Source organism: Pholcus phalangioides, unplaced genomic scaffold, assembly GCF_987345545.1.
Source record: "Pholcus phalangioides strain wild (caught in Gottingen) unplaced genomic scaffold, Ppha-v1.0 ptg000042l_1, whole genome shotgun sequence".
Classification (NCBI taxonomy): Eukaryota; Metazoa; Arthropoda; class Arachnida; order Araneae; family Pholcidae; genus Pholcus; species Pholcus phalangioides.
In genome coordinates this window covers 19,984,348-20,000,000 of record NW_028301628.1, presented here as the reverse complement: position 1 = coordinate 20,000,000, position 15,653 = coordinate 19,984,348, and the positions used below count along the sequence as shown (strand labels likewise).

General features: G+C 34.3%; 1 protein-coding gene across 2 annotated transcripts in view; it reads right to left on the bottom strand.

Moving 5' to 3' along the window:
- LOC149064612 (uncharacterized) overlaps positions 1-15,653 on the bottom strand; it is a 46,754-nt gene that overhangs the window by 17,283 nt on the left and 13,818 nt on the right. For both annotated transcript variants that reach the window (XM_089254560.1, XM_089254561.1), the window contains exons 3-4: positions 12,743-12,906; positions 3,133-5,707 (exon numbers count right to left, since the gene is read on the bottom strand). In XM_089254560.1, coding sequence (XP_089110686.1) covers positions 3,133-5,707; positions 12,743-12,906 — 2,739 coding nt within the window. The remainder of the gene's footprint in view (positions 1-3,132; positions 5,708-12,742; positions 12,907-15,653) is intronic.

The following is a 15,653-nucleotide window of genomic DNA, read 5'->3' as shown; positions in this document are numbered from 1 at the left end:
AATTCAATTTCACTCCACCAAATTTCACTGAGCAGTGAAAATACTCCTTCAAATTTTAGGTAAATATTTTGATGTGAATACACTTTTTAAATTGTCTGAGGACACTAGGAGCATTCGGAAAAAGTTGAGTGATGAAATTCTTTAAACGTTCATATCTTAGGAAGTACGCAACACAAGTCAAAAGCAATGGTATTGTCAGATGCACATTGCAAAGGCAACTCCAATGATATCACTCTTTTTAATATTTCTTCCCATCTGGGCACCAGGTTCGCTGCCTCACCCTAGCATGGCCCAACCCACATGGGTAAAGGACTAATATTCTGGAAGGGATTGAGATACTAGATAGAAAGAGTAGATACTCCAACCACCTAGTCTGGTCTGACACGCCTGCTGCTGGCAATTTGTAACAAATTTTTTCCCACTATGTCTCGAAAAGTGTGCAACGGAAGTAGAAAGCAATGGTATCATATCATCATTTTTACGTGGAGTTCTGGACACGCTCTACGTGTATGCATGTTTGATGCACTAATAGTTAGACTTCAAAACATTTTCCATAATAGCAATAGAATAAACACTTATTTTTGTCAAAAATTAAAATTTTTTAATGTTTAAAATTGAGGAATTATGTATTTTTTTAAAGATAGTGACACAATGGGTTTAAATATGATGGGGGCTTGGCTGGATGATGTGGGGATCCATTATTTTACCACACATCTTGCCTTCAACTGAACAAATAAATAAATAAATAATTCTACAATTGGTAAGCAGAGATGATCTAGGTCTCGAGTACCCAGCACACACAAAATTTATATCACGGACAAAGGAAGTTTCTGCCAGAAATTATGAAAAATTTTGTTACTCTACTACACTAATTGCTAAAATTATCCAAAGTGTGCAACAGAAGTAGAAAGCAATGGTATCATATCATCAGATGCACATTGCAAATACAAATCCAATAATATCACTTGTTTTAATATCTCATCTTGTCACCATATTTATAACAAATTGTTTTCGCTACATCTCAAGCAGTTCACAACAAAAACAGACAACATTGGCATCATTTGTTAGCAATTACAAAGACAAAGCCAATACCTACCACATGATTCAACGCACAAAAGACTTTCACATCAAAACTTGCAGCTGTCTCTACGGCAAAGTCTATCCCAATTTTTTTAGTAGAGTTATTTCTCACACTGATAAAAAAATAACCCCCTCTTTACAAGACTATGCTCAAAATATTAGAAAGAAGTGAGATTGCTCTTCAGAATTATACTTTCAGATAACACTGGTACATATGCAATTTGCACTACTTTGAATTTGCTCGAACTTCTCAGATGCAGTAATGGTAATTTCAGTGAGATAAAAATTTCCTTTTGAGTAAGTTTCTCCAGCTATAAATTCAGAACTAATGTGCTGCCATCTGTAGGTGAAAATATCTAGCCAAGTATTTGGCTTCAGAAAAGCATTGCACAAAATAAAAATAATTTTTTTCAATAATTATTTTTTTCATTTGATAACTCCTCTCAAAATTTCGCACATGGACCAATTTTAGCCAATTTTTCCTGAGTTACCATCACAGATTCAGATGATTAATCTATTTACAGCCATACACCAGTGTCTGAAGGGCTAGTATTTTTATGCTCCAAAAATTTAATGTCGTCACTGATTTTTCGAAAAACCTGAATTTCATGGACTTTTCATTTTTTAGGCTTAAAAAAATTCTAGCCCTAAATGAAAAAAGGTTGCTAAAATTATCAGTGGACGGGCATATTTCTGGTGTTTGACAAGAGTTTGATCCTTTAAGAAATGGTCATAGATAGCCCAGGTTGGTGTGGGGTATGTTTTGGAGGCTATTGTGAATAACAGAGAAGAAGAAAGCTCGCGTCAGAGGCAGAAACAAAAAAAAAACCAGTCTGAAGTGGAATTGGAATCGCTGGGGAAAATTTTACATTTTACCGAAAATTATGAAATATGCCTCAAAAATTTGAAAACATGCTCTATAACATAAAAATAGCAAAATATGCAAAAAGAATGCAAAGACGTAGAAATCCGAGCCCTAGTGAGTACGATTCCTAATGATGTTCCCTACCTTCAAGTTTTTACGTGGAGTTCTGGACACGCTCTACGTGTATGCATGTTTGATGCACTAATAGTTAGACTTCAAAACATTTTCCATAATAGCAATAGAATAAACACTTATTTTTGTCAAAAATTAAAATTTTTTAATGTTTAAAATTGAGGAATTATGTATTTTTTTAAAGATAGTGACACAATGGGTTTAAATATGATGGGGGCTTGGCTGGATGATGTGGGGATCCATTATTTTACCACACATCTTGCCTTCAACTGAACAAATAAATAAATAAATAATTCTACAATTGGTAAGCAGAGATGATCTAGGTCTCGAGTACCCAGCACACACAAAATTTATATCACGGACAAAGGAAGTTTCTGCCAGAAATTATGAAAAATTTTGTTACTCTACTAAATGAGTGTAGCTGATGATTTTAACAAAATGAATTAATTTTGTTCAAAACATCAGCTACAGTCTTGATTTTATTTATTATTACGTATTTTACACTGCTCAGGATTTAGCAGCTATTCATGGTATTTTTATTCAGCACATGCGATCTCTTTGCAAATTTCTCATGGGTATTACACTTCAAACCTTGTCAGTGGACTGCCAAGCGAAAATGAAGACAAGAATTACAGAGCTTAAAAATTATGGTCAAACCTCTTTTTGAAATAACAATACACTGAATTAGTCTTTGTCATAATGAGCCTTTTTTGTATAAAATTCCAAAAAACTGGTACTTGAACACAGGTTTATAGCAAAAAATAAGTCGAAGAGACAGAATAGACACTGTTTTAAGAAGTTTCTGTGAAGAAAAACAATTTTCCGATTGCGTGTAAAAAACCTAAAAAATTATAAATATTTGTTATAAATATCAATTTTTTTTAGAAAAATATTGCATTCGAAATTCATATTGATGTTTTGCTGCATCGAAAATCTGCCTGTACCCACCAATAATCCTAAAGCTTACAAATTTGGAAGTTTATGAAATATAATAAGAAAAGTTATACAATATCACAAGCAAAATTATTCAAACATAAACATACAAAAAAAACTACCTTTCTTGATATTTTCATTAGCGGAAGAAGCAGAGAAAGTTTTTTTGTCACTGTTATTGCAACTTCCAGAAGGCAATGACTCATGGCAGGTTGCTACTATTTGCACACATGACCGGGCAGTTTTCTGCGCAGTTTCTATTGGAACACTTTTCTCAGCGCCAAGCACAACTTGAAAAGGCAAAGGTGGCGGTGAAGTAGCTGATGTATGTATACTCACACTTTCACCTGTTGAGCATGATGTTAATGTAATAATTTCAGACTTGCATGCATCTTGAACATTAAAACTTGATTTCTTCTGTGAAACATCCATTTCAGTGGGAACACCGGAAAGATATGTTTCATATTTCAAAGAATCTGATTCTTCTTTCTCACTCATCTCAACTATACCACCACCAGACATATTTTTTACATTCTGATTCCAATAGGCATCCTTATTTTTTTTGCTTTCTTTAGTATTACTTCCTTTATACTTTTTATCAAAATCTAAACATTGTGCAGGTATGCATGCAGAAAGATTTGAATCAAAGCTTTTTGAATTGCGGGGTAACCTAATCTTTTTTGCAGAAAGTTTCATAATAGAATCAGAAGAACATGGCAACTCATCTTTATTGATAATACACTTTGATTTAGAATCGTCTTTTCGCGGACTAACTACAACTGCAGCATTAGGACCACGTAAGGATATATGTAACGGAGGTACACGGGGTTCAGAATGATTTGTTCCTATATTTGCATTTTTCTTTAAGGCAGAAATATTTACCAGCGCCACATCAAACTTTTGATTAACAGCAGAATATTCTTTGGATCGTTTGTCTTTTCCTTCAACATCTTTTAATTCACGAACACCTTTCGGATCAAGCTTTAGCCTGAGTTTTAGTTTTTCGCCAGGAACGGATGATGCAACAGTAGCATTTGGCAGTGAATCATTACTAGACACAATTTCCAGTTTTTTACTATCGAAAGAAAGTTCAACTGAGCCACATTCTGTTGAAGATTGTGACGTATTAGTATTAGACTTGATACCAGAATCAGTATCAGATGAGTGGTTATCTTTAGTTATACTTGAAGAACTCTTATCTGAATGACCATTTTCCGACATGTCAACTTCAAAATCTGGAAAAGGTGGAAGCAATCCTGTTGATTCTTCTTCCTCTTCATCACTTGGCATAGGCTCTAACTGACCAGTGAATGGATTGATTAAATGTGTAGTTTTGCCATCACCGGAAGATGGTGGAGAGGGGAATGGATTAGATGCTGAAGGTGGCTCAACAGTCACAGAATATGCCTCACTGCTATCATTCTGGCCTAAATTTGAGCTCTTCTTGCTTGCCACACTATGTGAACTTTTCATAACATTATTCTCTCTGCTTATAAATCTAACAGGAGGCGAAAAACTTGATGCATTACACAGAGAAGCATTCGAATAAGTTGCATTAGGAGGAGTTTTAGCCAATCTTGGTGATCCAACAGGAATATGAGAATGGAGTGGAAGATTTCCAGTATGCACCTGTGGCTGTCCTTGTGCTTGGGGATGAATATTTGGCATTGCTTGTTGTTGACAAGAAGGTTGATGATGAAGTGACTGCACATGCATAGAAAGTGGTGGTTGCCCCTGAGGTTGTAAGCTTACCGTTTGAGATTTTGAGTCAGATCCAGGCGATTTCATTTTGTTTAATTTAGGTGCTGGTGTACTCGCGCTCGTAACAGATATGTTAGCTAAAGATAAACCAAGAGAGTGACCGATATTTCCAAGAGTGTCCGACACAACAGGAGACCGAGCAGAAAGTCGTGATGACAATGAGATTTTAGGAGAATCCTCCACCTTTTCCTTCATCTTTCTTGGTTTCCTTTTGCGTTTTGCTGTTTGGTCAACTGATACAGGAGGTGGTGGCATAAGTTTATTATGAGATTGGAGATTGGATGTCTCACTTTGAAGTAAATTGACAAGCAAAGGGCTAGAAAGTGCAACATTCACTCTTGATCCAATGTTATTAAGCACAGGATTTGAAGTCTGAGATGATTTTATACCAGAAACACTGTTAGGCCTTATTGAAAATGTGGCAATATTTGTATTGGTTAGAACGTTGCGAGATGGTGCGTTGTAATGAGGACTGCATCCACCTTGCTTTGTGTTCATAGCATGAGTCATGCTTGCAAATGGGAAAGGTCTAAATCCAGCAGTTTTAACAGTACTTGAAGAAACATGTAATTTACTAACTGATGCTATTGTAGTAGATGCAGTTGTGATAGGAAGAAATGGAATAGGTTCGGTGCAAGATGGTGCAATGACATTAGGTGATGGGAAATTGACAGAGCGTTCTGCTTTAGTCATTGAGCTGTCTACACGACCAATAGTGCTGACAGAAGAAGAAGCCGAGGCTCCTCCAACAATATTTCCAAGCAACTGACTGATCTTTCTATGTGATGGTTCTGATGCACTAGGTCCAGGTGTGGAGTCAGAGCTGGAAAAACTGTAAGGTACACTTGATGATGCATCTTGAGTATCACTGGTCTTTCTTAGAACTATTTCTTTAGGTTCATCAAATTGATGGCCAGCCAGAGTAAGAGTAATTACCTACAAATGATTAATGGATTATTACATTTGAACTTAGAACAGATGTTTACATTGTATTGAGCATCACAATAATTCCTCTAATTATAAAAAAAAACGAAGATATTTTCATAGATATAATTAGTATCCAGGAAGATACTACCTAGATAGGGATAGGGCTACGGTTATAACGGACAGCTAAAAATTGTAAAATTTTCACCTGAGTTTAAAAATACAGTAAAACCTCGTTAAGTCGTCACTACGGTTAAGTCTCCATTTTTTTTCAGGCCTTTCCAGCTTTCATAGACAACAATGTTATTAAACCCTCGTTTACTCGTCGCAAATTTTGGTTAATTTGTCACCATGAAAAGGTTTGGGAGAGAGGAACAAATCATTTTTATGGAACCCACTAAAAAAAGGGCTTGTTAACAGCATTGCCATATGGTTAAAAGTCACCACAAAAGCCTATGTACCAAAACGGGACAGTTTAAGTAACGGAAGTTACACTGGGGAAGTTCATTTGTCTATCAAGGTTTTTGAAACGTTAGGGACTGTTCAAGCTAGACCCGATTTCTGCATGGACTCCCACTAATTTAGGGCTCACCAGACATTCTTTTAATGCCTATAATTTTCTTCTATAAATTTGTCTTCTATAAATTTTATTAATATGATAATTTTGATTATTTTAATAAATGTTATATTAATTTAAAATGATATGATTTTCAGAATATTGCACATTGAAACAGACGGCACTTTGCTTAAGCCATCATAATTTTTCGATAACATGAGGTGACGACTTATCAAGGTTTTGCTGTATATTGAAGGATATATTTCAAGTGGAAAATGAAAAACTGTTGTAGTGATATCGACATTGCATTGAAAAACTGTTATAGAGGAGTTTATCATAGTAAAGGATATTGTTGTATCGAGATGAATTTAACATTAGACTATAGGTGATTTTCCTAATAAGATTTGAAAAAGAAAAACATTGTAGAGGGATTTATTTTATATTGAGTACTGTTACGGCAAGATTTCTCTGCCGGTTTATCTGTTTTTTTGATAAATTGAGCATAAGATTTCTTTGTGATATTGAACCTCCCCCCCCCCCCCGAAATGTTTTTCTTGCTGTACCATTTCTGTTCAGCTGTCACCCCCGCAGACCAGGGTTGGGTTTTTGACGTCAAAAACTGGTTTTTGACATGACAAGTGTCAAAAACTGGTTTAAACCGTCAAAAACCTAAATGAATGCCTTTTGATAATGTTTTGAACATAATAGGTGTACAACATGATGAAAAACTTACTTTTTGGCATATCACAATGTTTTATTTTTAAACATTAATTTATTACAATAATTAAAACAAAATATTAATTATAATTTGCACTTTTGAATTTTTCAACATATCTAGTCTAGAACATATAAAATATAATTTTATGGTTTATTTATCTAAGCTACTCATTACCCGTGTTCAATTTGTTAAGTGGATTAGAGCTGCTTATTCAAAATATGTATGATAGGGCATCAGGGTTAGGTTTTTGACCCCAGAAACTAACTCGGTATTAAAACTATCAAAATCTTACTGTCAATGATGTCAAATAGTTTTTGTTAACTTGATAGATATGTTAAATAACAAAACACTTACTTTTATTTAGATTAAAGGGTTTTATATTCAGAATTATAATTACTGAGGAAAAATATATATTTTGATATTTTAAATTTTCTGATCTGCCCAAAATTTTATTCCATATAAAATTTCTGACGCAGCATCTGTTAATGCACTAACTGAACTCATTTATTTTCGCCTGAAAATTTCTTAGATCAGTGTGTATAAATTCACACAGCTTTAAAGAGTATTTTCAACCAAAGCAGAGCTGACAAGACTTGATACCCAAAGCATTTGTTTTGCACGTTTGAATACAGCTTCAATTGGAAAACCATTGCATTATAAATACTAGTAAATGTACCATATCATAGTGCAAAAGTAAGAATAAACCAAGTTTGACATATACAAGCTAGCATTGCCAAATTAAATGACATTTTAGTCCTACAATTTAGTATTTTGATCGCTAGATATATTTCAATGTTATGTGCAATAAGAGTATTGTTTTAAGTATCAGTGGTTATCTAGATAATTTAATAATAACAGAAATCAACATTACATACATGATGTAATAAACTTTTTTAAACACTTATCTGTTGTAAAAAGAGTACAGCAGATAGTTTATATCAATGCATATATATAAGCACTTGAAGAAATTTTGGAAGGTCAAGTCATCTTGAATCAAAGAATGTCAAATCGTTCCACAGTTTTTCCATTCAATGTTCATGTTATGCTTTATTCAAATTTTATAAGAAAAAAAAACATATATTGTCCAAAATAATTCTGTCGGGAGTAGAAAATTATTTTAGAATCTTATTAAATATTTATTCTTTGTATAACATAGTCACTTTAAACATTACATGCAATTAACGTGTGCATTTTCAATGGGAATTTTTATATCGAAAAGCAATATTTGAGGTTTTTGACAGTTTTTGACAAAGGTTTTTGACGGAGGGTTTTTGACGTGACAGTTTAAACTGCGGTTTAAACCGTCAAAAACTGCCATGTGTCAAAAACCTGCCAACCCTGCCGCAGAGTGCCACTTTTTTACAGAACGCTGAGTAGCCATCTAAGAGAAGTTCCACTGTTTTATTTAATATTCAAATATTTTATCATATATAGCATTTTTTCAAAGTGGCAAACCAATTATGGGAATCTGCAGAATAATTCATCATTAAATGTGTATTGTGTCTAATTCAATAATTGTTTTATTCTCATTACGTTGATATGTTGATTCCTCGGTGTTAATGGGTTTCTTGTTGGCAATTTAAAAAAAATCAAAACATCCACAACTCCTGTCTACTGCCATTTAGAGGCAATTTTTAATAAAGTTTCGTTTGTACAGTAAAACCTCCCATAACGGTCACCTAAAACACATATTTTCTTTGAACAGAATACATCTCATTGGGTTAACATTAAAGTTAACCTTCAACAAGTTTTTCTGAATAATGGCCACTTTTGGACATGAAAATAAAAAAACACTGATGTATATCACAAGAAAAATAGTTTTTTTAATAACGTGATCCTCACGTATTCCCAAGGGATCTGCATGATCGTCCAGGGAATTTGTTAGGAGCCATTCAAGTCAGCAGATTTTTAGCCATTTTTGACCCCCCCCCCCCCCGTCAGCAGTATATTTCATATCTTCAAAAAGGATGTTTGATGACGTAAGCAACCTTAAACCCCCCCCCCTCGTCATCAAAAATCAGCAAATCCAAAACCCTCTCCCCCCCCCATGCTGACGTAATACTTGAATAACCTCTTAGTAGACATCCATGCCCAAACCGGGATTCGAGCCCAGACCTGCACAATGAGAGGCTAGTTCCCTAGACATTCGACTGCCAGGGTGCTCATGTTCTCAGTACTTGCTCAATACATTGGCATACAAGACATCATTTCTGTGCCTCTCTGGCATATAAGTAGCATCAGTAAAAATTACTACAAAAACTCCTAGCTAGATGAAACGCATTAAATTCATAGTTTGAATTTCAGACAAAACATTTCTTTCTAGCTTTGACTGCAATTACTTTCCCCCTTTTTACTTCTGATTTTGCACCATTCCTATAGCACCCGAGCGACGGCACACAAGCCCTAGAGCCAACCCTGTTTCATTAGTGATTTTTAAAATACAGTCTACAACCCCACACTTTCACAAGTGCACATAATTGCTAAAGGACTCTCTCTGCACAGGATCTTCATGTTAACTTCACATATTTTCAATATAGATTAAATATCAGGTGCTGCAAAACCACTTTTTCTTTAGTAATTACAGTATAGATTATTACAATTTTACATGAAATCAAAAAAAAAATTCTCAGAATTATTGAACCTCTTAACAATGGCAACCTCCCAATAAAGGCCACATTTTCCAAGTCCCATTACATATACTGCAAGGGTGGACGAATCCCAGGTACCAGGTCATCATGGTGACTAAAAAATTGGTATTGGAGACAAAAATGATCTTTGTGTTGTGTAGTTACTGCAGGCTGAGAGCAGCACAAAATGTTTGAAAATTATAGCAGTATATCTGCCAACATGACAGAGGGCCACTTTGCCCTGAAAAGTCAGAAGTAGAATTATTTTGGAATTTTTCTTTTGGGTAAAAATATTTTTTGGTACCTGAAAAATTGTTCTGGCACCTAGATTTTTTGGCAATTTGTCCAGCCCTGATATATATATAGTGTTATGCATATTTTGTTTCTAGTCATCTATCTCTTCAAATTGGCATGTAGTGCATATGAATGTGTATCATAGCTGCCAACTTTGGAGAGTGACAATATGGGAGGTTTTCAAGCAGATCAAAATCCCGTACAAAAATAAATGTAAAAGGGGTCTTTGAAAATATTGTAGGAATTTTTCATTAGTGAAATTGTATGAGGGCTGTAACTAGGGAAAGCTGTCCGGTATCATGGGTGCTGGATCAGGAAAGGTACAAAGTTTGCTGTTTTTCTGTTTGAAATTACGGAAAGGTGGTTCCAAAATGGCCACTAGCAACAGAGTAAATTTTTGTTTCTAGTTGTGACCCACATAATAAATGGTTCCTTTCATCATCTTTGGTCTTCTCATCCTATTACCAAATGCCCCCCCCCCCCCCCAAGATTGTATTTAAACACAAAATTAGAACACATGCATAGACGTAGCATATATGGTGAAACCTTTTCACAACTAGTCAAACCTTGTTAACATTAACCCGCTTAACATGAAACTCCAGTTACCGTGAAAAGAACTCTTGGTCCCGCCTTTCTCTATGGCAATGTAATGTTAAAAAATTGCTCAATACTAACCTTTCAAATGGAAGATCGCTTGAAGTGAAAGGATTTATCAACCTGAATAAAAAAATATCCTTTGTAGAGAAATTCCGGGAAGGGTGAATGTATCGTTAATGCACTAGACCATAGTTTTCCAACCTTTTTTGTCCCATCGCCCCCTTCTTCAAAAACTTTTTTCTCCCATCGCCCCCCCCCCAACGCAATCTAACCCATAGAATCCTATGTTATACCCGCAGCTTCTACCGCCCCCCTGGAACATTCCATCGCTCCCTAGGGGGCATTAATGCCCACTTTGGGAATCACTGCACTAGACAATGGGTGGCATGACTGTTTTTCATTGGGGGAGAGCTTAATTACCCCTGTTGGGAGGGGCACACTCTTATCTCTGAGTCAGCTCGTTGTCGTCTTGTTTTCAAAAGTTGTTGTAACGATTTCGGGTTGTAGATGGTAATGTGGCAGAATCAAAGGATGTACCAGAAGCCACCTATCGACCCAATTTTTCAAGAAATCAAACTTCACAGAAGCAACGAAAACACTTGGGAGCCTTTTAATGAGCCAAGAGAACACTTCCTCCACTCTGAACTATTCGGATGAAATTGAAAAGTTTCTGCAGTTGTGCACTAGAGAATGAAACAGCAGGCTATCACAGACTTTTCAAAAATGAACAAATGCTGCTGGTATGAGAATTTTTCGTTTTAAAAATTGTGAGAAAAAACATTTTAAAAAAGAAATTGATGATTAATTCAGTGTATTATATTTATATAACTTTACACTGTATTAAATTTCAGACTAACACAAATGGAATGTCAAAAATTATTTTTCTGTCACTGCTTATTGGTTAACATGAAAATTTTTGGCACAACCTTGAGTTTCACGTTAACGAGGTTTGACTGTATAGGTATTCTATATAATGATAAACAGGGTACGTCAATTTAAATCAGCTTGATTTTTTTTTAAATCATTTATTTAAATCAAAAAATTTAAATTTCGTTTTTCCTTTACATAACTTTAATGATATTGAAGTAAAAGTAACCCCTGGTATGGTACGCATGTTACTAATATGTGGTGTTTGTGATTAAAATAAGTATAGATCTTTGGGGTAAATATAGACTTGAAATTAATCCCTAGATGCAGTGCAGAAAGAAAGCTGCTCTATTTTTAGATTTTGTGCGTGGAAAAAATTGCAGAAAAATATAGGGAGTTGAACTTGGTATTTAGCTACACTGCACTAAGTATTTTCAATGCATTACAATGTTGCACTAGGGTCCCCTGATTAAAAAACAGAGTAATTATGTTTTGTATAAAGTCTTGAATTCTATGCCCCAACTGCTGATTTAAAATAATAACAGATGTACCAGCATAAATATCACTGGGCTTTTGACTTTACTTTTCGTATTAAAATTTTGAGTTTGCTTGTTTTTTGCAAAGCTCATTAAATCAGTGAAAGAATAATAAAAATGTGTAGAATATTGAGCAGCATCATGCAAGTCGAAAACACATCCATTATTGTGCAGTTTTATTTAATTTAGCTGATGCTGAATGGTCCTTTTGTTGTAGATCGAGTGAGAATTGAGATGTCTGCACCATATGATACTAAGTTGCCACTCATTCACTTTCATGGGAGGGGGGCCGGGGGACCTCTCATGACGAAAGCACTTTTCTCTACAAAAATCCATGAAGTTAATTTGGGCTCAATGACCTTTCATGTTACATAAACACAGATTTTTTTGTGTTCATATTTTTTGCTTGTTTGTAGTTTATTCATTAATTATGAATTAAGTGAAAAAACAAGTAGGTGATATGAAAATATACATTCTTAATAATTAACAAGATTTGTTTTAATTAATAAGCAGTCAGTTAATTTTAATCAAAAAATCTGATTTAAATAAAAAAACCTGATTTTTTTTTTTTAAATCACAATTTTTTCATACCCTGATGATATATATAAATGTCTCTACAACCATATTTTTTCAAGTCTTGTTTGGAAATGCCTACAGTCTTGTGTTAAACTGCTGCCTCTCAATATAAAAATAATCCTACTGTAACAATTTTTTTCTGTCTGCAGAGTAGCATTATATTGGGATTTCACTGTATTTTGATTTCAAATTTGTTCAGTGAGTTCAAGCTCTCAACACAAGATTGCTTAAGAAACAGATAAACAAATGCAGTAAGTGAAAAAACTGAAAACATACCTGATCACCTTCAATTTGCACAGAAAGGATACCCAAATCTCTGAGAACGCTATCACCTCTTTCAGCTAATAATCTTAGTCGCTGAGCAGCTTCTTGAGGTATATTAAAAGTCACTCGAACACTGTTCCAAGGTTCTATTTTAGTTACTTTTATGGGTTTCTTCTCTGCAAATAAACAAGTAATGAGAAATCTGTTTAAAGCATATAAAGCATAGATACATATGAGTTATATATATATACTCGAGGATAATACACCTGCATCTACATTGATACATGTAGGTGCACTTTCATAATCAATTTCTGTTAATTTAAAATGCTTTTTCAAGGTTGGAAGCCAAAACTTCTCTGGAAGAAATTCATTGTGCCCCTCCCATCCCTAGTGTGCCCCCCTCCAAAGACGCTATGCCCCTGGATACATACACGGTCCACTTGGAAATTTTATCTGGCCTGCAAAGCAATACAAAAATACTTCAAAATATGAGATTAAGATAGATTTAAATATAATATGTACACAAATTAACAATAATTATACAGAAAAGACCTCACATTAATTAAAACAAGCACCCAAACTAGAAACTTGTATAGTGGTACAACAACCTCAAGAGCTTTCAGAATTCACCACTATAAAGAGGATCGATTTTGATGTGAAAAAAGGAAGAATTGTCCCGAGTTGCTAGTATACTGCAAATCAGATTTCGCAGTAATCACTACTCCACATAGTTTGATTAGTGTTGTTTAGCTTTTTAAACATGCATTGTGAACATTGAATTATTCGTCTATCAAGAAGTGTTATTTTTATCTTGTCTTCAAGAGAAAGGATACTGCATTCTGTGAAAAGAAAGATTGGCAGCTATGTCACAGTTTTTGAGGAAGAAGCAACCAAAATTGACATTGACCTTAGAATACTAACTTAAATAAAAACTTCATGTTAACTATCTATATGTCTATGTTTCTGAGATGTATCATTAGTATTTTAGAGTTAATCTTCCACAAACAAATGTATGTCTCTACTCTCTACCATTGCCCATTGTTTCACCAGGAACCAATGTCAAACCATCATTTAATTATTTTCGGCACACAAGGGCTAATTAGACTGGGATCTACAATTTATTAGAGATTCTGGAATGGCAGCCTTTTTTTATACACACCGAGAGGATGGTGTGCTAACCCCTCGATGTGGGACTTCATGCGGTAACTATCTTTTTCTGCTGTCATTTCTCCGTTTCTATTGTAACTGTGTCAGAAAAGTTTCTAACAAGGACAAACCACATATTGAACTTGTGACACCTCTAAACATCCTTTTCACTTTGCCTATGGTAATTTGGGAAAGTATCTTGTTGACCTAGGCTGCCGTGCCCTGAGCCAAACCAAGCAAATTGAAAAGCACCACTCCTGGAGAACAAAAATCATCAATGCCAGTTGCCCACAAAAAAAGAGATGTTGATCATTATCAATTTTGATTTATGTGTCATTCATAATAGGTAAGTGCATTTAATAAGCTAGCTCGAAGGCATCATCAGTCCCGTAAAGGTGGAAACATAACTTTTACATTGGATAGCAGATACTCTGGGGAAATTTTTACAAAAAGCAAGATATTTGCAAATAGGTAACTCTCGTTAAAAACTGGACAAAAAATTAAAAAACTAAATATAAAATAAATGTCAACTAAAAAATCTTGGACACTTCTTTACCTGCTAATAAATGAAATATAGTCAGTAATGAAGTTTGTTAAAAATTTAAGGTGAAAAAGATTAATTTAAATTTAATCATGTTGAGATAGACAAATAGGCATTTTACGTTTCAGCAGTTAATTTGATATTTATGTTTGACACCAGCAACATATTCTATATATTTTGATATTTTATTATCAGTTTGGACAAGCACAGATACCCTAAATAATTTTTTTGTCAATTTCATTTTTATTTGCATTTCTTGCTCTTCTTTTCGTCAATTTTTTGGGGACAACAGATTTCTAATTTGTCCCTGTTTAGCTAAAGCAAGAGTTGCATTCTCAAAACAAAGTCATTAGATGAAACATTACTGCAGCTTGATGTTGTAACCAAGAAATTTGGATTTTGTTTACTTGCCCCCGCTCTTAACTTATGATCAAACCCTTCTTCTGGTTATCTAATGCCAGGAAAAAGTTAATGTTTAACATGTTTTGCATCACTGATAAAAAAAACTATGCATGTTGAAAACATGTGCTTTTCAGAAATAATAGATGTCTCTGAACTGAAACACATGGTAAAGTGAAAATAATTTTCAACTATATATTTCTCAAAAAAATAGCCAGGGGAAAAGGACATTTAATAAAAATACTTGCCTCTTTATTCCGGAAGAAATATAAGATGCGAATTAATTTACAGTTCTGATTCTATAGGAGAGCTTCAAGTTATGGCTACATCCTTCTTAACCTTCTCAACATGAAATTTGATAGGTGGAAACTGGTATCGTAGTACTTGAACGTGTAAAAAGTGATGAAGAAAAACAGTTTGTGTGGTGTCAAATATATTAAATATAAACTGCAAGGAACACAATTTAGACCAATTTTGTGAAACTACCTATGCATATTATTTTATATATTTATTTTATTAATTTTTTTTAATGAATTTATGAATTACAGTTGCCGTTTGTTTTCACACACGCAAACAATTAGTTTGTAAAATCAAAAATTCACAAATGGAAAAGACATGGCTAATGCACAGTTTTCAATGTGTAGTCACTACCTAAGAAAAAAGAATGGAATCATCCACCTTAATGTGGCCTAGTCTAACCTTGAGCTGGGAGGACCACATATTGTGGTAAACTTTTTAAACTATTCCCATTCAAAATAAGGAAGATATTCCTTAATTATTTCAACATTTCCAGCAATTAGCATAGCAGATTCTATATTAAACAAAAGTAGTTTTGCC